The following is a 27331-nucleotide window of genomic DNA, read 5'->3' as shown; positions in this document are numbered from 1 at the left end:
CTGGTGAAGAAAGGTCTCTTCCAGGAAGCTCTGGGGAAGTACAGTGAATGTCTCACCTTAAAACCCGATGAATGTGCTCTTTACACAAACAGGTATGTGTGAATGAAACAACCTGAAAATACACCGAGTCTATTTGATCTTTCCAACAACTCATCTGAAAACGATACACTGTGTGCTTTTGTGACATTATAGCTTTACTCAGAATTAAAGCTGAGTAAAGTAATATTTATATACTAAATAGGACACTGGCCTCACAGCAAGAAGGTGGCTGGTTTGATTCTCGGCTGGGGCAAGGTTTGGACAGTGGAGTTTGCACAATCTCCCTGTGTATGTGTGGGTTTTCTTCGGGTACCCCGGCTTCCTCCCACCACCCAAAGACATGCATGTTAGATTGATTGCTTACTCTAAATAGTGAGTGTGAGCATGAGTGGTTGTGTGGCCCTGCGATGGACTGGCGAGCTGTCCACGGTGTACCACTCAATTGTAGTTCTGGCAGCTAATTGGAAGTCTTGTAATTTTAATTAGATTTAATTTATTGTACATTACAAGTTAAGGGTCTTGTTTTTGTATATATAAAAAAAAAAACTCTTGTCATTTTAGGACAAACACTAGAGGGCATCTTATCATTACTTATGTCAAGTCCAATTTGTTAGATCACATTTTCTGCTTGTTACACAAATATTTGTCAGTATCATAAAATAACAAATTTCTCTAGGAACTGGGGAAAAAGGTACCTGGAGCTGTTAATCTCTGATGCTGTTTGAAGCTGAGATTCAGGTGTCACAAAGTTAAGTGTCTGTCTGCCAAAAATACTTTTCCTAATCTCCATATGGAAGAGTCACTTAAAGTTGCCAGCACACCAAAATATCCTTTCAGATCTCTTCCAGCAGGCAGTCATTTATTCAGCAGTTGTTTCTTTTGCTTTTATTTTACAAAATAAAAAGACAGAAATTGCGCATTTTCTCCCTTCCAGAGCCATATGTCACCTGAAACTGAATCTCTTCGAAGAGGCCAAACAAGACTGTGACTCTGCACTGCAGCTGGATCCGGCCAACAAGAAAGCCTTCTATAGACGAGCACTGGCCTTTAAGGGTTTACAGGTGTCTAACACACCCCATCACAGATGTTGGGTTGGGCTGATCTGTGTATTTGTTGAGCGATATTATATGTGTGATCTCAATCCAGGATTACCTCTCGGCTAGCAGCGACCTCCAGGAGGTCCTCCAACTGGATCCCAACGTCAGGGAGGCCGAGCAGGAGCTTGAGGTGGTGACAGGCCTGCTGAGACAGAGTCTGATGGACACAGCAAGAGTAAGAGGACAAACATTTGTTGATCACACAATTCCTACAGTGACACTGTTTTAATTCAGGCTCATTTAAATATCCAAACTTTTCTGTTACTTTGCATTGAGTCTGTTTTTCTACTAAGTTTATATAAAAAAACAACAACAAAGGAACAAAATACTGATCTCTTCCTCCAGGCATGATGACTCTATGTGGAGCACAGACGGGGACAGGTGTGGACATGTACAGTAGCATGCTTAAGTTTGGGCACCTTTAGTCAAACATTCTGTCTCTGTGAATAGTTAAATTGGTAGTGAATAAACTGGTCTCCAAACGGATTAAAGTAAAAAATTGTTTTTAACCCCTTAAAAATCAACATGCCATATTATTGGAATGAAAAAAAGAGCAAAACCATGCAAGAGTTTAGGAATTTCGAGAGATCTGAGCTCCTCAGTACCTCTTAACAAAGTGCCAGACCTGAATGAACTTGTTAGTACTACAGACTGTGCATAGTTAAATGTTATGAAAGGCTACAAATGACATATGTAAAAGCTTAGAATAAGTTTTCTCTGCAATTAGCAGAGTGGTCATAAAACTGAAACAGCTGACAATAGATGATAGATAATAGCAACGGTTACTGGGTGAGAGCAAGTCACTCTCAGGTAGCTCTTTGTTTAATTTATCAGTAACAAAGAAATGGCCGTTTGTAGGACTCATGGCGATCCAGTTTGGGTCCGGAAAACCAAGAAGGTTTTCCAATAAAACTGTTGTGAAATTAAAAAAGTAGGAAATATATTTAAACGCTCAGTGAAAATACAGATGACTGCAAAGTGCTGATGCAAACCTGCAAAAAATGGACCTTGATGGAACTGATTGTAAGAAGGTCCTTTCTGCACCCTGACTGCAAAATTCATTTAGTTTAACATCTAAACAAGACCAATGCATTTTGGAAATTATTCTCAATAGAACTTCTTTGATATTAATGTTTTGATCTGGTGTTTTGGCCAATGTCAGAGGGAACATTTAACTTGTAGCAAAGGTATGGATTTAATTTAAATCAGCAAAATGTGTAAGTAAACACCACATCATTTGTTAAAAAACAAAACAAAAACCGAAGATGAGCTATGGGATAATAATCCTAAATTTATGTCGCAAACCAAAAGCTACCATCATCTGCCATCATCTGCCATTAGGATCTGAAGCTAAAGTTTTAACCTCAACATCTTTTTACCAATACATAATAATTATCTGAAGACTGGTGTTAAGAGAGCGACGGAGGCAAAATGGTGCGAGAATCACAGAACAAAAAGGTATCAGCATGAAGAAAAGACAGAAAAATCCTAAAAGAACGGAAAAACTTAGCTCAGAAAATTAACAAGCTGCTGTTTCCCAGAGAGAGAATGACTGCAGACTGAGCATGCAGGATGTCCGCACCCTTCTTTTTTTCTCTCATTTGGAAAATAATGAAGAAATACCAGTAATCTTGCTTAAAATGGGACAGACATCTAATACTTAAAGGAAACCAGTTCATCTTTCCCTCCCTGAGCTTTTCACAGTAACAGAAAGTTTGACCAAGTTTTTGCATGCTACTGTATTGCAATGTGGCTGGACTTTAACGTCTATCAGCTGTGTAAGAATGGAGATTACAGTCGCTGACTCCTGAGACGGTCACCACGGATAACCAGCATTTCATCTCTGCTCCATTTGCAGTGTGTGCAAACCACACAACTCCTGAGCACACAGCGTTACGTAACAGTAAGCTTTATTTGAAAAGACTTATGTCAAGGTACCTGTGACCTGCTTGCACTATTAATCATTCCCATTACAATGTAGTATACTGTAAATACTGATTTTTGTGGCAGTCTGCAGAGCGCTGTCATAAGCTGAAGGAAAATGAGGACTAAAGAAAAGAGTTATGTGTGCCTTATTGAGATTTCTACCATAGTTTGGAGGAAATATGCCATGGTTAAAGATTTTGTGTTGGTTTGTTTTAAAGGTGTTTGGCTCCAAGGTAGTTCGCTGAGCTTCAAATAAAACGAGGTACAGAAACTGATATAACTCAGATGTGTGTTAAGAAGCAGTTTGTATGTGGTGCAGAAAAACTTAAATAACAGGCTGCATTTTTTTAAAATACAGAAACAGAACCCATCTAAGGTCCCAGCTGTTTGAGTTTGAGGCATTTATCACTGCTGACATGTATAATAACAGCTGTGATGGATTTGTTATGATAAACCTACTAGGAGAAAATGATCGCAGGTTGTCGAATAGGTGTGCAGCATGAGCTCACATCTCTGTGCACTTCTAGCTGCAACATGGAACCAGTGAAGCCAGTTTGATTTGCTTTCATAGAAGTCCGTACATGTGATGCATGGCGACCGGTCGAGGGAGGGTACCCCACCTCTCGCCGGATAGTTGCTGGGATGGGCTTTAGTTTCCCTGCTACCCTTAATTTGACTAAGTGGTTCAGTGAATGAATGAATGAATGAAAAGTCAGTACAACATCACAGTAGTATCCCTGGTATCATTGTCAGCTGCACATGTGACACTTTGCCTAAGAAATGTCTGTTTTCAGTAAGTTAACCATTTATGGACAACAGTGCAGGATGAATTCATAAAACATTTAGCTGAGTAGCTGATATAAAAATCTGAAAATTTGATTGTGTATGTGTACCAAGTACTCACAGGTTAAAGCATCTCCATGTTAATGGATCTTATTGCTGGTGTGACCCTTTTGTGAGATGATTTTTGACTTTGTGTGTTAATGATACCCAACATTTCACAATAAAGAGCAAAGATGATAATCAGCTGTACACCTGTGACCTGGTAGCTTACCTGCACATGTAAACATGCTCAACATCAGAACCAGTGTTTGTTCTGATTGCAAAATGTTTCCAGGACCATATTTTCTTACAAAGATGGCCCACTCACAAGTCAAAAATACCAGCCACAATGTTCCAATTGAGATGACTGCTACAGTTTTCATCACAACTCGCCCTCATTATGGTGAGCATCTCTCATTTCAGTTCTAGCCTAACCTGACATTTAAATAGCATCTTACAAAAGCAGCTTTATAAAGTGGGTGCGCAGGTGTTTTAGTTCCATTAAGTATAATGTCTTGACTTGGAACAGACTGTACTTAAATGTCAGCTCCTTATAGCGGTACCACTCAGCGGTACCACTCAGATGTTAGATTGAGGTTTGCGACATCATTTAAACAGATTAAGACCATGAAGTTTTGTGTAAAACCCACCACTGGACAAAAAGTTTAAATCTTTGTACTTGTATAGCAAGATGTGCCACGACTTTTGCTTTTGTTTTATAAAAAGTCTATTTTTTTGCTCAGAATACATCAAAGCTTATCTAAAAGAACAAAGATAAGAAGCTGAACTCTTTTCAGCAATGTTTGTATTGCTTCTTCGAATGTAAGCATGTACTGTATGTAAATAGCCTGATTGCAAGTGTAAATAAAATACAACATGAATGCTGCAATGTGCATTTTTCTGTCTGATATGTTTTTAAATTACTCAACACTAACCTGGTAAACAATTCAACACTAATTCATTATGGCAAAACAAATTCCATCGTTTCATCTGATGCCAAAATACAGACACAATCAGCTTGATTGAGAATTTTATTTGTAGAAGGATATGCATGTACATGCACATACTGAAGCAGATCATTAGGAAATATATGTTTTTATATCATATGCCTCTTTTGATCAAATCAGAAAACAGATCTGGTACTAGTATTTGAATAACAATGGATTTCAAACAAGATGTAAGAATATCAGAGCCTGAAAGTTTCTGATGTGCAGAAAACCAGGTCTTTTCTCTTGAACAGCCTGAGCTCAGCCTGATGACATCAAAGTTTCAGTGTCTGAAACTCATGTTGTTGGGGGGAAACCCCCCCCCCCAAAACAAACATTATTGCCAATATTTGCTGATTATTTTGCATAAAGACTCCACACACTTTGGCTACTTCAAGAGAAGACATTAAAATATAAACATTTTGGTTTAATTTGGGCAAATTAAATGTTTTTCTGTGACTTTCACGACCCATAAAAGTCTTCTTCAGCTCCACTGACAGTCAAGTGTCAACAGCAGTGACCTGATGGTCTTTGGTAGGCTAAACCTGCTCGTGTGTGTGAGGAAACGGGAAGCATTTATTAGTATTTTGTGAGGCAAATATAATCATTCACAATTTTTATATTTATCACATGACACAGGAGGAAGAAATAAAAAGAATATACACAGGAAGTTTCCCAAAAAGGCACTGTTGGTTCAATGACACAAACAATCTGCATCAATCATTTGCAAGAATTTAAGAAACAGCTTGTACTTTAAATATATCTAAAGCTATAAAATAAAATAAAAAAAACACTTGGAAAGAACTGGTGAGAATCAAAAATTTAACATCATTCTATACAGTATCTACTAATTATTGAATAAAATGAGGAAGCTCAGATACAAAAGGAGCTTTTCATTGCACAAAAAACATATTTTCATATACAGCTGATGTGCTTCCTGACAGCACACATCTGCTTATGTTGTATAGTTAGTTGAAAGCTTTTATCCAAATATTAAAAATATAGTCTGGTTGACTTTTTGATTTAAGTGACCAATTATTAAACACATTCTGTAATGTAAGGGAAAAAAAATCAATAATGACAAAAAAAAAAAATAATAAAGGTTTCCTATTTAAAATCTGCGCTTTTTCTTTTTTTTGCTTTACTTATAATTTAGGAAAACTATAAATTCCCTTTTTCTGATTAATTCACCAGCCATGATTAAATAAGAAGTGACTAATGCATACTAAAACCTGTGACGACTTCTGCGCTCATTATTTACCAGTGCAGATGGAGACTTGTCAAGGATTACCTCAGCGAGATGGCTGGCTTTAATCCACAGCATTTAAACAAGGATGAACGACTACACGGAGTATTCCTCAACACATTTCCAATGCGACTTTATTACAAAGGTTGGACCTAGCACAGGGCTTCAATGTTCAAACCAACTTCCCCAAAATGGAAAATAAAAATAAGCAAACTAAAAAAAGAAGAAAAAAAAACAACCAGAAGTCACATAATAAACAAATTTGCTTATGTATGATTATGTCAAATAAAACATACTTTACAAAATGGTCCCTCTCTTATTCTCCATGGATGCTCCAACAAGCTGGCACAGTGGTGGACCACAGTGAGTTCATATTCGCTGATTAAAGCAAAATCAGAGGAAATCCAGATGGTTGCACGTGTAAAGAAGGTTCAAAGGTTTAGGTTTTATTATAGCAGCTTGGTTAAATTTCTCTAAAGCAGCTTCAATGGGTCGGCTGATCATCAGGAGAACGGTAAAAGCTGATTTGGTCTGGGGTTAGGGAAATGAAACATGAATCATCACAGATCTGCAGCGTCTCACCACAGTGAAAACCTGCTTTCTACCTTTTCATGCACATTCAGCTCTACTTGCCACGGGCTTGCTTCATTTGACACCTCAGCAATTGACTGAAAACTTAATTTCAGTGGCAAAAACCACAGGTCTTAAAGATTGTTGACTTAACAGTGGTCCTGCTGACCACAAATCTCTCAGCGACTTCCACCTCAACATTCATGCCTTAACAAACTTAAGCATAGATCTGTAACCGTGATCGTGAGCTTCCCAAGCTGCATGACCAGGTTGAGAGGCTACTGCAGACTGTAATGGCAGCAAAGCAGAAGGAAGGAGGAGAATTTCTTTAGATGTCTGTCTGTATGCATCGCTTCCTAGTTTGGCTAACAGGCTGGGCAGCAGATGAATCTCTGATGGTCTCCATCACGTCTTTCGCTGGCTCTGCGTCTGTAACATCACCCATGCTCTCCTCACTGATATATAAAAACGTTCCACTGTTTCCCTCTCTTGGTGAAGCAGGTGGGGATGAAGACAGCAGGTGGTGTGTGAAGGCTGCGTGGCTACTCTGAGGTGAGAACTGCTCTAAGCGGTCGTGCTCCACCTCCGGCATGGGTGTAACAGTGGGATGATGAGGATGCGAGTCCATCGGGGGAGAGCAGGGCGCGTGAGCTGGCTTTGAGGTTTCAGGGTCTGAACAGCTGAGCTCTGATGAGAAGTGGCTACAATGTGAGTCGGCCACAGAGGGGAGGCTGCCGCTCAGGGATGGAGAATCAAACTCAGAGGAGTTGGTGCTTCGCTGCTCCAGAAGCTGAGCGTCTATATCTTGTGGTGTGTCATTCAATTTCGTTTCTCCTTTGCCAATGCTAGCCCTCTTCCAGGGCTTGCTTTTGCATTTTTTTCCCGCTGAAGTGGAAGGGTCCTTAGACCAAGGGGATGAGGGATGGCAGTGGTTAGTGTGCTGACCACAGCAGCAAGCAGAGGGACATGAGCACGGGCACATGCCGCCGCTGGCACCTTTGATGACGGCAGAGCTGCTGCTGCAACTGGCTTCATCCTGGCTGCTGCTGATACTGCCATGCCTCGCTTTGTCCTGTTTGGACTCCATGTCTGCTTGCACCTCCAAGCTGTTGTCTCTGCAAAAAACCAATCCAGTATTTAACTTGCATAAAAACCAATAAAACAGCTTGAAGTAAGACTTTTCATTCTACATATGTTCAGAGGATATTTAGCCAAAATCAGATCAAAATCATATTTAGATTACTTTCGATTGTAACAAAATATTTTTTTAGTTTGAATATAACTTTTTTGCCAAGTAGATAACACGCAGAGTAATGAAAACCAAACGCAAAAAAAGGATTTTTTTCAAACAAACACATGTAAATGGTTTAATATAAAACAAAGAAGCTTTTATCTGCTGCTGTATTCTGACCTTTCTAACGGCATGTATGCATTGAGGATGGAGCCTGCCATGGCTTTAGTGCTTGCGTTGTCGCTTATCGTTCCCAGACTGACAGTAGCCGACTCCCCACTTAGACTGCAACGCTCCTTCTGGACATCAGCCTGCACTTCCATCCTGAGAAAAAGTCAAATCAAACAGTTGCTGTATATTTGCCATCAGAGGAACCAAACCTAATATCGTCACACATCTCGTTCACCAGTTTTGATGACATATGTAATAAATTGAACATTTTGATAATGTATTTCCTGAAGACAATTACCATAACTTCCAGGATATAAGCTGCTACCTTTTGACACATTATTTGAATCTGACGGCTTAAACAATGATGTGTGGAGTTTTACTGCCTAATGAGTCATTTTGCTCTTCATGCGCGCTCCATCATCATGGAAAACACATGAAGAAATGCACATGATGCAACCTTTAAGATAAAGTTGCTGTTGAAGAAGGAAATAAAGTTGCTGCATGCTTGGTGAATATGTAGCTTATAATTGGGCTCTATTGCCAGGAAATTACGGTATGTCTCAGTAACAACAAATGTTCACACACGACACTTTTAATGTATGAAAACAAGCACTTTCATCAGTCTCAAGTACCATTTATGCTTTTTCAAATTGTGGTTGTAATAAATAGCTGTCCAAACGTTATTTCAGCAACAGCTTAAGCCAAAAACATTCATAAAAATGCAAAGACAGCTTTGTTACCGGTTGTAGCAGCTGCCTGACAGGCTGCCAGTGATGCTGGTCCCAGCCAGGGCTGTTGTGCTGGCATTGTCACTCATATTGTCCCGCTGAGCAGAGCTCACACCGCAGCGCTCCATGTGGCTCCCACTGACACTGAGGCTCAAACCAGTCAGACCCCCAACACTTGCGCCATCTCCCAGGCTTGGGTTGTTAAGCCGTGTCTCTGCCACTGAGGTGGTGTCTGATAACAAAAATGGTTTGGTTGACAACGTAAGTCGGGAAAGTCAACACAGCAACTTCCAGAGACACAGGTATGCTGTTTCCACACTAGATATCTGTGGTAGAAAACATTTTACTGTCAAAAGCTACAGTGGAATATTGTCAGAGATGTGGATGAGTTAGAGGTAAAGAAAGAAAGATTAGGTAAAAAGAAATTACAGTTCAAAATTTCCTGGAACTAAACATTAAACTCTTGATGTAATCACGTCTCACATCTTGTGTTTCCAGAAACGTCAGTTTTCTTTTCTATTATTAGGATTGCTAATTATAATGCTCACTGATGTCATCATTCATTCTTCAACACCTCCGAGGGCAAGCAAAGCAAGATTGACTTCACACACACCCAAATATTACAAATAGTACTTGGTGTCAGCCTTTTCAACGCTTCATGAATAGTTACCAACATGTAAAACAAAGGCGGGTACAGATGCATTTCTACATACCAAACATGCGTGTAATGAGTGTAAACACATTCCAGAGATCTTGTGAAACTCCTGCTAAGGTTGTGGTGTGAGTCAAGCCAGGTTTGACTGGGTTAAAGCAGAGGGAGTTCTTTAAAACTGAACGTAACAGAAGTAATTTTGGCATTATTACACTAAATGACAAAATGAAACAAATGAGAATTAATAATTATAATTTTTATAAATTCACTAAAGCGGTTATCCTTAAATAACCTTACACATGGAAACATTCTTTTGACATGTTAAGCATTGTTATGTGCTGAACTCTTGTTTTAAGTATTTTAGTTTGTGGAAATCTGACTAAATGTTTCTGTATTGTTTGATATTATTGTGTTTTTCAATCGGGAGTTTCTCACCTGTGGCTGCTGCCCCACTACCTATGTTGTCATTTTCATCATCAAACTCAATTCGCACCCCCTTTCCGTTGCCAGCAGACACTCCACAACCTCCGCTCCGGCACAGGGAGATTGGGACAACACCGTAAACGTAGGCAAGCATGATGGGAACACCAATACCTAAATGACAAAAAAAACAAGCGAGCTCTATATATAAAGCAGAATTTATCACATAAATGAATTTCATGCAGGATGTTTAAATAAATATACTATTGAAAACCCATTTAAATATTTAAAAATTAGATGAAGTGACAGGTGGAAAAGAAAAGAAGAAGAAAAAGATATGACATTTCCACCTTACCAACAGTGACTGCTGCCACCACAGGAGACACGATCACAGAAAGAGTCACACCGCCAGCTATCACCAAGTTTCTCTTCTGTTTGGAGATGTCCTTGCCTTCATAGCGATTATGAATCTGATGAAACAAATTGCAAAGTAGGACTTTGATACATAAGTTTCTTAAAATGTATTTTTGGATTTAAAAAAAACAAAAAAAAAAACTTCCAGTGATGTTCAGCAACAATATTGGATTTTTTTAAAAACCACACAGAACACAACTTCTTGGAATGAACAACACTCAATACAACACAATGAACACACTGTTTGTACTTCTGATTACTGAAAACCAGTTTCCAGACAAAAGCACTCACCTTTCTGCCCACGTAGACTGGGATGCCAATGATCATTGCCGGGATGGCGATGCCAGCAATGAGCGCAATACCCACGGGTGCACCCACCAGTGTGCCAAGCTGCCACAGAATCTTCTTCTTCCTGCTCCAGGGCTTTTTCCCCCAGAAGGTGCAGCCTGATGGACTGAAAGGACAGAGCAGATTAAGTGGTCTGCTTGGTCAAAAAGCCCACTTTTATATGCATATGTGTGTGTGTGTGTGTATGTATGTATGTATGTGTGTGTGAAAGAGAGAATCAGTATTACAGTATGTCACAGAATCTGTGCTTCAGTCTTGTGCCTATATCATGACTAGACAACTAGTCCTCTCGTTTCCGTTCACAGTGACCAACATATTGTTGGTCATGTAAATGTTTCTCTGGCATGATGCTAAATATTGGGATCATTTTTTTAAACGGCACAAAGACACTCATATGGAGTCTTATTTTCATTTAAAACCGGATTTCTTACTCATTTTATTTAAAAAGGACAATAAATATTGAACAAATCAATATGCTTGAATTAGACAAAGGGCTACTTCACATCTGTAGTCATGGATAAAAATCTAAATACAAAGTTGTCCCAGTCATGACTCAGTCATGAAACTACCTTATTGTACATGTTCAGACATTTCAGACAAGCTCAGCTGTTATTTACTACATGCTGAAAAGTGAAATGCCCATCAACAGAACAGTGAATACTGCCACACTAAATTGGAAAGTGAAACTTACTGGTAACACAAAACTTAAACGCAACATTAAAGCCTATGTGTATCTCGGCTCATTTGTGTGTTCATCCTACCTTAAATAGTGCAGGTCAGAGATCTCCTTCATGCACAGCCAACAAAACTCACAGCCGCAGACAGCGCAGGTCATGTGATTACAGCTCCCATCATTCATCTTGATGATGTAGGCAGAGCAGCGCGGGCATGGTTTGATGTCATCACCTTGAATAGATTGTCAGAAGAAAATGATTACCTTGCCCTAATTTATTAAAAAAGGATAGATATATAAACCACAATACATGGGTTTATTGTTTGATGGTGTACTGAGGTTAAAACATCATGGGTGTGCTTAAGTGTGTACAAGCATCTAACTTCATCTCACCAGCAGCTCCACTCTCTTGGCTGTAGCTGAGGGAAGACGACCTGAAACTTCTCAGCCGGAAGTTCTGGGCTCTTTGTTGACGGGCGGTGTCACATGTCTGGTTGGGATGCCACAGCTGTTTGCAGTGGTAGCAGAATTCTGTCCCACATCCCTCGCGGCCACAGGTAATCTTTGGGCAGCTGGCACAGCCAAATGCGATTACGGCATAACTACGAAAGTAGAAAATACATCCAAAGTGTTGGATTATAGTAGTTATCAAGAAGTGTGGATGTAGTTGGTTAGTAAAACACTAATAAGAAAATAATAAACAGGTAAGTTCAGCTGCTCTGCTCCCCAAGTATGGAACTCAGTTTGCCCCTGACTTGCATAATATCGCATCATTTCCACTTTTCAGATGCAAACTCAAAATTAATCTTTTCAAACTCTGCCATCCCCTCGATTCTGTTGTATTGTACTGTAATTGTATGTATCTTTTGCTGTAAAATAACCTTGACTGTCATGAAAGGCGCCCACAACACATTTCATGAAATGGTTATTTAAAAATAAAAAAAATAAATAAAAAAAACATTTGGTTTAAATAAAAACAAAAACTAATTTTGTCATGCATAAACTACATGTCTGCAGTGATACATGTGAGTAGCATAAAAGCTGCATATGATAGTCACCAACCCTCATAAAACCCTGGATCTGATCTTCCGTAATCTGGAATCACAACATTTACGACTTTAACTGTGCAGAACCGACAACAAGCTGCTTATTCAGTTCAGGACAAATTCCCAGAAAAATATTCAAGCTACGCTGCGGCATCAGCTGCCGTTGTCAGCTGTTGGCTTAAACATGCCGCTGTATACGTATCGCATTTCCAACAAGATCTTGACTAAGTATTCAACCCAACAGACATGCTAACATCAGCTGATACAAGAGAAACAACTGTGACTCTATTTGAAAATGAAAAAGAAAGAAGAGTCAACAGAGACTTGGAGAGAACTGACATACCAGCGATGGAAAAGTGAAAGTAGACAGATTGCATTGTTGAGATAGCGGCTGTTAAATTTTTTTTAGTCAGGTAAAATAAACAAAGACCTGAAATCAGTATTATAGTGTACACTGCCAACCCTTCAAAGTAACACATGCAAAAGCCCAGCAGCAGAGGTCGTATATCAACATGCGTCTTAAAAAAGCCAGTCGAGACATTTTCCAGGCAGTCTCTATGAACACCTCAGTGAGGGAAACTGATGGTATATGATGTGAATTGTAAAAACTGGATGGGAAATTTCCAAATGGAATTTCTGGCATCATCACTTCCTTGTGTCCTCCCACACATTTTAGAGCCACAACTTTATTCCAGTTCAGGTTTTTTTCTGTTGTTTTAACAAAAGGAAAAAACATGTTATTATAATGATAATAGAATCATCTTTTAGGTTGAAAGAAAATGTCTTATTAGGTTCTTTAATCCACGTGAGAGTCCCGCTATAAAAGGCTGAAAAGATACAATGCCATCGCACAACACAGTAATGTTTGGCCAAATGAATGTGCTTCCATTTGCAGTCTAAGCTTGTAAGGATAAATGTTTTTTTTTGTGTGTGTGTGTGTGTGTGTGTGGGTGCTGTATTCTGCTGAGCAAATTTACCTTGCCAAGGGGAGCTTTATAGATAAGTCTTTTTTTAAATTAATTTTGCATAACTGTTTGTATTACAAGGTTTATACTGCTGGACCGGACAGGAGAGGATAGAAGAGGGACAGAAAGAGAATCAAAGGGAAAAAAAAACAGAAAAACATCTCGGAGAGAGTAAAAGAGAGCAAGAAAAGGGGAGAATGAAAGAGAATACATATACATAAGCACGCATAACACGTCACCCACCAATACAAACACATAGGCATACACCTATACACATTGGAGTCATGTTCCCCCTGCAGACAAAACCATCAACTGTCAGGAAAACCAGAAATTAACAAGCTAAATCAAAAACAAAGAAAGAAAACTAGCTGCTGTTAGTGAATAAACCTGCAGACGACTCAGTGACTGTGTCACATGCAGAATATACAGAGTGGAACATGTTCAGTGAAGAGTGATCATGCCAATGTGACCCCGTCCAAAAAAGGCAAAAGGTCAATTTGAATACTAGACATAGCTTTCAAAAGCCAAAGAAAGGTTGGATTTTCCTGTTAGCCAAATTGAGGCAAGTAAAGGTTGAGCCACATTGCGAAAACAAAAAAAAAAAAAAAAATTAAAAAAAATTCATTGAATATTTTTGGGATACAGCCAAATTTGGCCAGTTGTGGTCCGAAGGATGCAACTGTTTTATGTTTACATGTCCACTGCATCATGGAGCCCACTGGGATAGCAAACATATACTTCAGAGTGAGTTATGGTCATTTTCTTGTCTCAAGTTAAGCAATTTCTAGAATTAAGTGCAAATCTAATGTTATTACGAGTAAATGGTTATGTCTAATTGGTACTGCTGTGACCTTTCCTTTACAAAAGGTTGGACATATGCACCCCTACTTTCACTTATATTATCTGAGAAATAAAGCTTATATGTTGCAAAAAAATCCCTTTTATCTGCGATGAACATCTTTTGGATTTTTCTTCTTTTGTCAGGCATATCTCATTTAATGAGTCTGATAAAAATGTTCTTGCGAATGAATATAGATGCTTAGCATTCTCTTTAAAAATTTTTTTTTACCTTAAACCACAATATCCTGTTTTAGTTATTCTGTTATTGTATTTTATTTTGCACAGCCAATGGTGTTACACCTTCAGTCTCATTGTTGCTGTGCTCCAATCACAATAAAGTTTTCTTTACTCAATATTTTATACCCATATATAAGGGGGTGTAGGGTCCAGGCTGCCAAGTTGTGTCTCTGTGTTGGCAATACTTTGCTAACATGTACTAGCATATTTGAACGTGTAGAAAAAGTAATGATCAAATCTACATGCCTGGAAGTAGCAATCAAATTTATTAAATCACTAACCAAAAGCCATGTGACACAAGGCCATAGCTGTAACTTTCCATGTTGTGTAAAGTTAGGTTGCAGACACAGAGGTTTCATCTCCCGTCCTCATAAGTGGTTAGCGAGTAGACAAATCTAAATGACATTAGGTATTCAGTTGGGCATGTTAATGGCAGAGCAAACAGCTTAGCAAATGTAGAAATGCCTTGTATTTCCAGACTTGGAGAACTGATTGATACCTAATAAAATTTGTACTAGTATATTTGATCCGTTCATGCAAACATGTAGATCTGAGCAATAATTTCACGCATTCAAATATGATGATAAAAGTTACGACGTGCATATCTATCGTATCAACACTGAAACAAGTGTTTGTAACTAGATACCGCTGTAAAGTCAGTCAAACATTACCTGGCAGACAGATAACAAATGTCTTTACATAACACATAAAGAGGATTCTCACATTTGACAGTCCACTGAGCTGACCAACAAAGTCTTATTAGTCCCAAGCACAATTATACAACAATAAAGAGAGAGAACATTAACCAATGGAGGTTGTGGCAGTGAGCCAAAGCTGGGCTATTTGGAAGCTGAGAGCAAGCAGAGTTGCAACAATCTCATGAAAGAGCCATTATTCCATCAGACAAGGGTCAGCAGTGTTGATTCAACAAAGCCATGACAGAGAGACGGATAAAACCATTACTGAGTTCAGGTTATGGGCCTGTAATTTCACAGCTGTGAACTTACTGAACTAAGAACTCTGCGGACGCATAAATATTGTTATTTAAAAATACTCTAGCCGGCAAGAGTGCTGCAACTCTACGTGAGCATTACAAGTATGCAGTGAGACTTGTGTAATAGGTGAAGCCAGGTGACTGGATGAGCATGGAGAGCTCAGTGTTAGTCACAGTTCAGGCCCTTGTGAGCAAACTGCTGAATCCCTACTGGCTGCAAACATGCAAGACCCTGAGCTGACCTTAACCCCACAGTGTCAACATCATGTGAACAGAAAAGAAAAGATTAATTGAAAGAGACAAAACCGCTTTTAAAACATGTAGAGTTTTTATCTTTAAATATGTTCAAATCAAATCAAACTTTATTTCTATAGTGCTTTTTATGCCAGAGGCAGCTCAAAGTGCTGTTGCAGGATAAAACCAAGTTATGCAGATAAAAGTCAAATAAAAATGGATAACACAGCAAACAATAATTAAAAACAATCTTAGCTTCTCTTTCACGCAGTCAAACACACACAAGGACACACAAGAACCCACCATCTCACCACCACCAATTCCTTTCATTCCTTTTTGGTCACATTTTATGCTCTCCATGTAAAAAACAAGCCAATATTTATTTCAGTTACAAGTTTAAAATAAAATAATGAAAATTATAAGTAAGTGGCATAATCATCAAGCATCTATCATGTTAGTTCATTAACTTAAGTACCTTTATCGTTAATGTTGAGTTCAACAATGGCATGATCTCACACACACACACACACACACACACACACACACACAAAGTTCACATCTATTTTGGCTGACTCATTAAGCTGACAAATTAAACAAATCTATTGCAGCTTTGAGATATTTTTATCTCAGTCATCAGTGGAGAGGCTGGAATAAACTTCGAAGGGCCAGACTACAGCCTAGATGTCTCCTTGATGTGGTTCTTGACTAGGTTATTTTTTGTTCTGCTTTTATCTCAAGTACAGAACATGAAGCACATGCTGCATTAACTGAAATCAATATTGTAGACATAAATAAAATAATGCTGTTTCAGGAATAATCTCACAAGCCTGATATGTAGCAAAGTGTCAGAAATAACCCTAAAGTCTCTTTAGTTTTGTTTTAATATGTGCTGAAAACCTCAAAACTTGACTAAAATTTTAAATGCAAAATCTGAATCGAGGAGACGAGAAGACTTTTTAAAGCATATCACCTCTATTGCGAATGTTTTAGCTTTGTAAAGAGCAATTTGTACTTGTATATTTACTGTGGAGGCTAATTAATCCCAGCCTGTTCTTACCCGCAGTCAGGGGCAGGGCACCAGCGGCAGTCAGGTTCGGCCACCAGCCACCTCCTCAGCATGAACTCCTCATACTTCTCCATGAGGGCTCGGTCTCCTAGGATCATTTGGATATCGTGAGGATTGAAGCGCTCTGAGCACTCAGGGCAGCTGATGTTGACGCGGGACTCGGAGATCTCGATGCGGAGATACTGTCGCAGGCAATCAGCGCAGGAGCGGTGGTGACAGGTCATGATGTCAGGGAAGCGCTCTCGGGTGTGTCGCAGGAGGCACAGAGGGCACTCAAGCAGCTCTGACGAAGACCCCGTCATCGACGAAGTTGAAGCTACATCCAATGGAGTCTGTGTGGAAGTTTTGTCATGGCTCGTCTCAGACTGCACATTTTCAAGGCTGATAACGCTGTCCACTCCTGATCCAGGAGGAAGAGTTCTGGACTTGCGTTTGGGGTCGCGCTCAGGCCTGCACCGTCGCCCGAAGAATGAGTGGAGGGACAGACGGCGCTTCTTTTGAGTCTTTCTGACTGAGGGGAGGCTAACAGACGAAGCAACAGAATGAAGGTCTCGTTCTGAGCCTGTGCTGCCATGATGCTGCTGAGGCAGGCTGCTCATTACGACAGAAGGAGCACCACTGGTGCTATGGCTCCAGGAATCACCACATCAGGGCAGGAGATGAAGCCCACGGTCAAGAAAGATCTCCTCTTCTGTCAGCTAGGACATGGCAGCTAGAACTTGGTAAAGGAGATCTGTAAGTCAGTGATGTGGTCTTTCCTTGGTTATGATCACACACACAAACCTGAGGGGAAAAAAGAGAAAAGGGTATCAGGTGCTGTGTGAAGCCAAAGTACATTCAATTTTAATGTTCTTTTGCAAAAACAAGCATTTGGAAGGAAGTTCTTTCCCCAGGATACAAAAACAATCAACTGGAAAATGTCAGAATAAAGTCGTGAGAACACTTACAAGCCAAGTATCATAGAAACGCTTTGCTCCCTCTGTGTTATGAGTATTTAACAGTTAAAAGAGTTCACTGGCAGGCTGCAGGCATTTCTACAGGCGTGTCCTCTGTGCAACTGAGATGTGTACAACTGCATGCTCTTCCAAGTACGTATTAGTCTGAACAAAACTGAACAAAATCCTGTGTTTTTACCACAGATCTCATATGTGGCCACAGCTGTGTTAATGTGTCTATATAGCAGCTACACCTAGCCTAAGTGCTTCCACTACTTGTTTACATTATATGTACATCTCCTTAGGCACAACTCATCAGCTGGGAAAGCTCTGCATATGAGTAGAGTGTTTATGTCAAAGTGTGATGCTAAGCCGGACAAAATACGCTGAAGTGACTTTTCAAGCATCTGTAGTGACGCAAAAGACTTGACTTTCAAGCCACAAGAGGCCGTGATGCTGAACGGGCTTACACTTGGAGACATTTCAAAGAACTTACATGATCTCAGTAACCATTTCTGCTATTGACAGATTTCTTAAAAGCTCAACTGATGAGTAAAATTAATTCATTTCAATTTTCAGTTTCCTTTCCAGTGCAATGGCAGCATTTAATTCTGTGCTGTGTTTTTCCAAATAATAAGATTCCTGACTGTTTACAACTAGTTACAACTTTTCTGAGGTTACTTAAAATAAAGAATTTCCTAGTTTAGCTGTTCTGTCCTTATTTAAAAAAAAAAAATCTTTAAGAGTTATTGTAGCTCAGGGGTGTCCTAAGTTGGTCCTTGAGGGCAGCTGTGCTGCGAGGTTTTTATGTATTCCTGCTTCAACATACCCGAATCAAATGAAATGGATATAATAACCTATGAACATCAGCACAATGGCTCCTCAAATTGAGTCAGGTGTGTTTAAACAGAGATACATAAAAAATCTGCAGGATTGGGGCCCTCAGAGACTGGACCTGGACACCCTGGCTGTAGTTAATGGTTAGAGATTATGCCAGTTTAGAAATATGTCTGCTAGAAATTACATTACCACAATACACCATGCTAACTTGATAATTTGGTTTAAAATGCCTGCTAGCTTGCCCTCACTGATTCCGATGGGTCCTCTCCTCAACAACATAACCTGGAAATGATATTTATAAGAGATAGATGGACCAAACGTGTGTTAGCGTCCATTTCCCAGTGGTGACTAATTTCAGGAAAAGTCCACACAGAGCCAAAAGATAAGTAATTAACAAGCCACAGCAAAACACAAATGAAGAAACAATTCTGCAAACTTCAGTCTGACTGGCTGCTGTATTTTTCTTCTCAAGATGACATGTAAGCAAAAATCCGCCTTTACTACATACCTTAGTGTTGGGGAAAAGTCTAAAAAGGCTTTCAGCTGCTGCACTCCTCCCCCCCGACCCCCAAGCCACATTCAGTTTAGTGCCATGACTGCATTGAAATACTAACTCTATTTCCTCTTTCTTACACAGTGACATCTAGGTCAAATAAAATAATGCACTGGACGGAGTGTAAGCGGCGCTTAGGCTTAGCAAGTACAATAAGACTTGAGCATAAAGCTCCAAGGAAAAAACATCCAAATCTGACAATATTCAGAGATGCTTTTTCCTATTTGTTGTTGCCTTTTAAATCATCTTCAGCTGCACTTTTTTTTCCTGTTGAGCAGGAATTGATTTGACAAAGAACTGAAATGTAAGTCAGACTACTTTCACACACACACTGGATGTACTTCTGATGCCGGATGTAGACAGCAATCCATCTCAACCAGATTATTTTAGATTCAAACATCTATGTTCTGCAAGGAAGACGTAACCTTTAACTCCAACATTTCCTTTCTGAGCACAGTGGCAACATTTGCCAGGAAGGAATATACATCACAGATTTTTGCCCTTTACACATTGTGGGCAGAACAATAAAAATGACCAAGTCCTCATCAATGCGTCTCTGTTCTTTTGTGTGATTCAGACATACCAAACAGAGGGTGTCCAGCACATGTCATGCCAGCATTGCAGACTCAGTTGAGTAACATCAGTTGCTTGGAGTTGCTTAAAGTGGTACTTCAGCAATACCAGTCAGATGTATGTAAGCAGAAACAAGAAGGGCACATTCTGCCTCTACAATTGCCTACCCTTACCATATCACTTTCATATGACACAATGCACAACAAAAAAGGAATCAGTCCACGCTTGAAAAGGCACGTGTTAAAAAGCTTGCAAATAAGAAAAGCTTATTTTTTATTTAAATGTTCAGTACCTCATCAAGAAGGATTTGCTGTAAGTTAATAAGTGACAGTACTGTTAGCGCCGTCCTTTACAATTACTTTAAAAAAACAAAAAAACAAAAAAAACAAAACAATGACTAAGTTCCCTAAATATCCCTAGTTGGATGAGATTTTGCAGTTTCAGCCCAACTCAATTCATTACCACATAAAGTATGACAAGAACATGCATCCATCACCTGTTTTTCACCCTTTAAAAATAAATTTTAACATCCAAGCTCTACAAATCTTTAGTTTTGTAAGTTTTACATGTACGCTCACGTATCAATAATTGTTTTTATCACCAAATCTTGAAATTTTTATTGTTTTAAGAGTTTATGTTTGCAGAAAGATGTAGTTATTACATCTCAGATGGCCCAATGGGTATTGCTGACTATTCATAAACATAATTATACAATGAAAACAGTTAAACTGCACTAAAAATAAAAGACGCAAACAGTGTCATTCCAAAAGAAGAATCCGTTTCACTTTGTGGCTGAGTAAATTTAAGACCTATTTGCAGGTAAGGCATCAGTAAGTTCCTGCAAAATGACCTTTAAATAGCAACATTTCCAGATTCAACCTCAATTATAATACAACTAAACTGTCATGAATTTAAAAAAATAGAATATGTAATTATAAGACTATTAATTCTGATAACTTTCATTGTAAAGGCCTAACTATTAGCTAAAGTAATGCTATAACACTATAATTCCACATTATAACAAAGCATGGTGACATATTGGATGAACCCAACAGTCCATATGAGCAAGAGGAAACTTTAACAAGACAGAGAAGCAATTTTAACCAACCCACAAGTCAATGTGAAATTACACTCCAGTGGCGTAATTAAAATGGAAAATCCTGCCTCTATCGTGTAGCAAGAATGAGTTGGACTTTCCATTTGACTGAGGTCAGTGCATGTGTTTGTGTGAGTACACACACATGCATTTATTTCAGTTCTGTGGCTCAAGGGCAGTCACATACAAACGCAGTTCACACACTGGGATGGTGTCCCAGTTCCTTAGACAAGCCTGGGGTAAGGTGGCTACTGTGGCAGAATAAAGGGGTTCAATCCCCTGGAAACTCTTAAAGGAAATCAAAAAGTTTGCATCAGCTTACACTTTGCAGCATTAAGATCATCACTGCTGGAAGATATAAAGTAGAGGTTTTCAAATGGAGACACAAGTCAATGTAAGGTCAATAAATTAATTTTTTTGCAGTCACACTATAATTTGTGTGTTAAAATAGAGAGGGAAAATAGTATTAAATCAAGTCACTTGGAGCCTTAGTGGTAATGGTTTTAACAAGTATAGTAGTTAAGACAACATTGCTGCAATACACTGGCTTCTTTGTGGCAATAAAAACAAAATAAATCCAGGTTTCCTCTTGCCTGTAATTTTGCAGAGACAATTAGGTTCATGACCAAATTGCAATGAATGTTTTATGTTAAAGCACTGTGACTGCTCACTTGCATACTAACTGTGTTCTATATATTTTCTTCAATTTTAAAAGAACAATTCATCAGCCATAAAGCAAGCCTGGTCACAATTAAAAACAACTACAAATAAATACAAACAATAAAGATGATTTCACACCATTTCTTTTACTTCCAAGTGGCCTAAATAACGCCCTGCTAAAACAAATATGCCCTCTATGTTATAGTGGCTAAAAACTCACCGGCTGCAACTTTTCCGTCACAGTGATGAGCTAAGTTCTACAGATGTTACAGCACCAGGACAGACCATTTTTGTGCAATGTCTTCTTATCAAATCTAAACAATATTTAGTTTTATTTTTCATCAACTGTCACACACACACACACACACACTATGAAAATATTTTGACAGATAATAAACGTGTCAGTGCTATGGCAAGCAAACCACTCCTGTGCTGATATATCAGCATGCATGCGTGTTCCTTTCTCACCACCCTGACATCTTTAAGAGACTGCCAAAATTCTCACTTTTCCCATAAAAAGTGAGAACAGACAGAAAACATCTGGCCATCTGTGGGTCAGTTAAAGGATCTCAAGATCCCAAATGACGTTCGGCAACAACGATGCAAACGTAGTGAACGATGCAGGAAAAGACATGATTTAACATTATTTGAAAATGTTTAAACCTGCAAAAAAGACATTTCTTCACCGACAAACTAAAATCTACTGTCACTCTTTCTTAAACAGCCACTTTCTAAACAGACTCGCTCTGCACTGTAGAAAAATCTCATGATGATCTGGTGAAATTTAACAGAAGTTTAACCTCAGCTCTGTCATTTCCTGCGTGAGGATTTAAGGGCAAATTATTTCTGACAAAGTTTAGCCACATCTATCCCATGACATGTCTAACCACATCTCAGTTTATGGAAATGATAACCTAAAGCTCCATCTCAGTCTTATTGTTTGATCTGAACCTTAAAAGATGCATTACATTTTAGGAGTGAACATTTGACTCTGCTTGGCTTTTGAGTATTCAGAAGAATGGCTCCAAGTGGGGTTTCCCGTTTTGTTTTTAAATTCTGAAGTCCAAATTTAGCAAAAAGACATGATGGTGATCTTACTGTACCAGTCTGGTGTAAATGCTTACTCTCTCACATACAATGATCAACTTCCAAGACTGGAAATGACAGACTAAAAGCATTCTTCTCCTGTGTTCATCACGTAGGCTAGTTTCCGGTGACATTCCGACTCAAGGACAGATTTCCTGATCATGACAATGTGTTCAGTTCTTGTGGCTTTGGACCAAAGGACTGCCTAGAAACTGGACAAAAAACAATTTTTTTTTTTTTTTTTTTGCATAACTTTGTTTACCCTATTAACAAACTATATTAACAATGTAGGACACCGAACATTAATCTGAAAGCTGAGGATTAAAGTACTCAGTATAGGACACCTTTCTCTCTGTTGGACATACGAATAACCATAGCTTAACGAATCTTGAGTTAGCATATTGTCTGTCATGCAAACTAACATTCAACAGAGAGTGGGAACAGGCGATACTGGAGAGAATGCCTCTGACACTCCTCTTAGCACTATTTACAAAGCAGTATGACTCACAGTCAACAGGGCAAGGTACTTTTCCACTACCTCTAGGCCACTATGGTGAGCCAACAGTTTCATTTACAGTGTCAGTGCAATAAATAGGTGACAATATTCTCTACACGATAAAAATAATTTATCATGTCAACACTAAATTGATCTTGATCTCCATATAACACCATGTAGACACTAAACAAATACACAATTTTCCAACTACACAAATGGATAATGAGGTTTTAACAAGGCTGATAATATAGTATGACACACAAAGTTATTCTGAATCCTGTTATATCATTTTTAGAGCAGCTTGCTGTTGCAATAATGAATTTCTCCTATGCATAAACTTCCTCTTATTGAGGTTTCAGCAGCAGGCAGTGATGTTTCTACAGAGAATCTTGCACAAGAGACCTTTTCATGTGCTTAAAATACATCTTGAGCTACAACAGGAGCAATGTGTTAAGTTAACATTTAATCTTGTCCCCACTTCTCAGTCTGGAAAGCAAGCAAACCTGTCAGTCTCATTTTTTAATAAAAACTTGTCATTGCTTCCAACTACTGACTTACCAAATCTCCTTGGCAACATATTCTCAATCAAATTACAAATCATTTTGAACTGTCGGTACAAGACAAGATCATCTCTCAATCTTAACAATTCTAATCTCCTCTGAAGATGTTTCACACTTTGCTCTCTAAATGGTCAATAAAGTCTAACCCTTTCTCTGCCCCTGCACTGTTAGTATTTCAGCTGGAATCATGTTATTGTTAGCCTGTTAGAGCCAAAGCTAGGATGACATAAACCATGTCAGAGTCTGAGCGCACTGGAGTATAGGTGGGACTGGTGGTTGAAGAGCCAAAACCAATGAACACATGAAAGTCAAATTCTCTGTAAATGATACCATGTATCATTTTGGTGTAAACATAACTTTGTTTACCTTATTACCTGCTAAAGTACTGTATAACCTCCCTAGATTAATGTTCCAAAACAAAAACACTCAGAATTTTGTGTTTGGATAATTACAAAAGAGCTTTAATATCTTCCACTATTGAAGAGTGAACATTGTTACGGTTAAAGCTGTGTCAACAAAAGCAATGTGTTGAGAAATTCTATTATTATTGTTTAAATATTATGAAAAGAATATATTTTTTAATATTAAAAAATCCAAAAATATATAAACTTATCTCTGCTTCAAGGCTTTCTTCATTTTTCATTGCAAATTGGAGATCAATCCATTTTTTTTTTCTTTTTAAGAAAAAAGATCAATACATTCTAAAAGAGTGTAGCATGTGTGGTCTTGGGAGTCCACAGCAATACATTTTTGTTTATCTGCAGTGCAATAGATGCAAACACCCCCTCTAAACCAAACAGGTTAACTGTTAACTTTGTAAGGATGACTTACATGATGTCTTTTGCCAGAAGGGCTGATCACAATGATTTCAGGCAAACATTCACCAACACCCGCGACTAACCCCCATATACAATTCAAATTCCCATTAGAGCAACCAGCAGCTATTTGGCATGTCCAGTCATTCAACTTTCAGCATCGTGAAACTCCTAATCAATGCTTAACAGTAACTGTCCTCCTTTCTGTAAAAAGCTTTTTACCCCAAACAGCAGGGGAGCAGGAAACAGATTGGTGGCATGATAGGGGAGACAGCCCTGTTCTATTTGTGCTCCAATGAAGGGATGCTGAAAAGACCCACAAACAGCTATTCACAAATCACCAGCAATGTTGAGGCCCACAGTGCAGTTAAAGTAAAAGATCAACTAATTTCACCATCTTTGAGTTCATTTTGTTGAAAAGTTAGAGGGGTTACGTAAGATTTTTTCCCCCTGTGTATATAGATTTACAAAGTATGATAATGAATACATCCAAAACACAACAAAAATGAACTGAGGTGAGGTTAGAGGATGTTATATAGCATTTACAACCTCAAGACATTTTTAATCTTACACTACAGTATCCAATGAAAAACTGTAAATGGAATCAATTGAGCTGCAAAATCATTGGCTTTATTCTCAGAATAACACACTACTTAATAGTAGACAACACATAGCTTAGGTTTTTATTTATTGATTATTTTTTTTGTGCTAAATCTGACAAACTCCCTTCTTTTCTTTTCATTTATCAAAAAGTCTAAATGTACTGTGGTGACATTTTTGTATTTGGCTTTATAACTAACTATAACTTGTTTCATTTAGGCAAGAAGGTACATAATTTAGTTGATTTTTATTAGAATACATGCAAACACTACATGGTAATAGTGATAGTCATATGATACAAATTTTCAACCACATTATTATAATTATTATCATTTTAAGACAAAATTCTAAAGAACTATCAAAATAATCAGTCATTTAAAAGCAAATATGACAGTTCATATGAGGATGACTTTGATCATTTAATACAAAATGAGGCAAAATTAAAAAACTATATCATATAATCATTTAAACATTGTTACAACACTATAACACTTGCACATTAAATAAAGTATCCTCATTTACTTTACCATATACCAACACAGTAAAAGGATATACTATACCATAAATAAATCGTAACCAAAGTTAATTTTATGTACAAAAAATTAAGACAGTGTTAAGAAAAATACAACATAAATCGTTCAAATTTTCATCAATATAAATCCAAACATGGTAAATTTATACTTATAACTAACTAACTAAGTAAATAAATAGTTTGGTAGGAGTCCTGAAAATTTGGTTGCTTGGGCTAAAATAAATGTTTGATTAAGTCCTTCCAACATTATACCCTGAGATCAGAAAGGCATCGAAATAAAGATAAAATATTAACTCAAACAGCCAATTGTTTGGCAAGCAACGACAACATTTAGCCACTCACCCGATAAAGGAAAACGCGACGTATTTCTTGTCAGCGATCAAGAAAGGCACAATATTGTTTACACTGTCCTGTTGGATAACCACTATTAGCCTGCTAGCTACGAGACCAGATTTGTAGCAGGAAGCTAGTAACTAACTTGAATCGCTCAGAGTAGTTATTGCTGCATACCAGCTGTGCTGTAGTGTGTGTCTTCTATTAAACAATTAAATCGACTGCGTATGTTACCTAAGTTGCTCCAAACGGTAACAAAACTATTTTTAATATAGTCAGAGTATATCTGGTGAACCTGATTTGAGTTTAATATAGGAAATTTTTAAAGCTAACGAAGCTAGCTCCTGAACAGCTTCGAAGAGGAGGAAGTTCTGATGTGTATGCTAATAACTAAAAGTTAGCTAGTTCCGACTTTACAGCTCATTCTTTAAAACACTTACCTTTATATCTTCCCCTGAATCAAATTACTTAGCTACAGAAGTCTAACCCGTAGTCTCCATTTCACAGAAACCCATTGGAAAGAATGCGTAACACAAAACTTCAGCCAAGGTACATACCCCGAGTCTGACTGACTATTGTTATCATGCCAAAGTACAAATTTAAAATAACAAGCATACTTCCTGTGTAAAATAATATTTTTTCACAATAAAAGCTAAGAAAAAGGTGGTTTCAAGTAGTTTTTATTTTTCTTCTCTTTTACAATTATATCTATATTTTTTTCTTATTGCTCACATTGCTTTTGAAAAATAATTGATGAATAAAGATATAAATGTTTCCTTCAACTAAATTGTCCGTAATAACAGCCGCATCAGACATGCTTTTATTTCTGAAAAAATGTTAAAATGGGAATCAGTCCCCTGTAACAACCAACACCTTGACACGTGCTGATATTTGTGTTGCAGTGGAAACGCAGCCACCTTGTGGCCACTATACGACTATTCATCATGTTATCATTTTTAATAAACTAGTTTGAATCTAGTTAATTCTTCTCCCTTGCTTTCTCGTTTTTCCTTTTAAATTATGCTTCTTATTTTCTAATTTTTGGTTGTCTCTGTAAAACACTTCGTTGTTGAATTGTGCTATATAAATAAGCTTCTCTCGCCTTGCCTTGCCTAGCTTTGGCTTTGCATTACTGTCCAACATAAGTTTTAATAATTAAGTGCAGCAGTTTATTTGATACATATATTTAAACAGTTTACTTGTATTTGCCCTTTCCTTTCAGGTTATTTCATTGAGCATCGACTAAGTCTGGTTAACCCCAGAACACTAAGGTTGGGTGATTTTCATCCATGCTATATTGATTTTCTCTAATAACGCATGCTACGTTAATGTTGTAAATGGTTACGTATTCGTTGGCTGTGTTATGTTATTTTGATCACAGATGTTTAAAGTAAATGTCGTTTGACATCTCGTTTTTTCACTGAATATCTTTACATTGTTTGCTTTATCTTATGCATTTGCATATATAAGGAGGGTGAGGTCTGTTTTGGAAAGTGCAATCAGCTTTACAGCCATTGTTGGGGTAGTTGCTCAGACCTATAGGGGTC

At 38.1% G+C, this 27331-nt stretch overlaps 2 protein-coding genes across 2 annotated transcripts in view; one reads left to right on the top strand and one right to left on the bottom strand.

Annotated features, from left to right (window-relative positions):
- spag1a (sperm associated antigen 1a) overlaps positions 1–1646 on the top strand; it is a gene marked incomplete at its 5' end in the record, with an annotated part of 7437 nt that extends 5791 nt beyond the window's left edge. The window contains 4 exons of the mRNA XM_079258717.1: positions 2–92; positions 974–1100; positions 1186–1311; positions 1482–1646. Of these exons, the coding sequence (XP_079114843.1) occupies positions 2–92; positions 974–1100; positions 1186–1311; positions 1482–1487 (350 nt within the window). The 3' untranslated portion in view covers positions 1488–1646. The remainder of the gene's footprint in view (position 1; positions 93–973; positions 1101–1185; positions 1312–1481) is intronic.
- Positions 1647–4912: 3266 nt separating this feature from the next.
- Positions 4913–26361, bottom strand: LOC306769699 (E3 ubiquitin-protein ligase RNF19A-like). The gene is made up of 10 exons (XM_079258389.1): positions 26225–26361; positions 16697–17488; positions 11717–11925; positions 11412–11556; positions 10594–10756; positions 10244–10358; positions 9904–10062; positions 8829–9048; positions 8098–8241; positions 4913–7801 (listed from the first exon to the last, which is right to left on the bottom strand). Exons 2-10 carry the CDS (start codon positions 17302–17304, stop codon positions 7015–7017), a joined length of 2550 nt encoding a protein of 849 aa, XP_079114515.1. The 5' UTR covers positions 17305–17488; positions 26225–26361; the 3' UTR covers positions 4913–7014.
- Between the last annotated feature and the right edge of the window lie 970 nt (positions 26362–27331).

This window comes from Telmatherina bonti, assembly GCF_933228915.1.
Source record: "Telmatherina bonti genome assembly, chromosome: 19".
Taxonomy (NCBI): domain Eukaryota; kingdom Metazoa; phylum Chordata; class Actinopteri; order Atheriniformes; family Telmatherinidae; genus Telmatherina; species Telmatherina bonti.
This window is presented reverse-complemented; position numbering and strand designations above follow the sequence as displayed.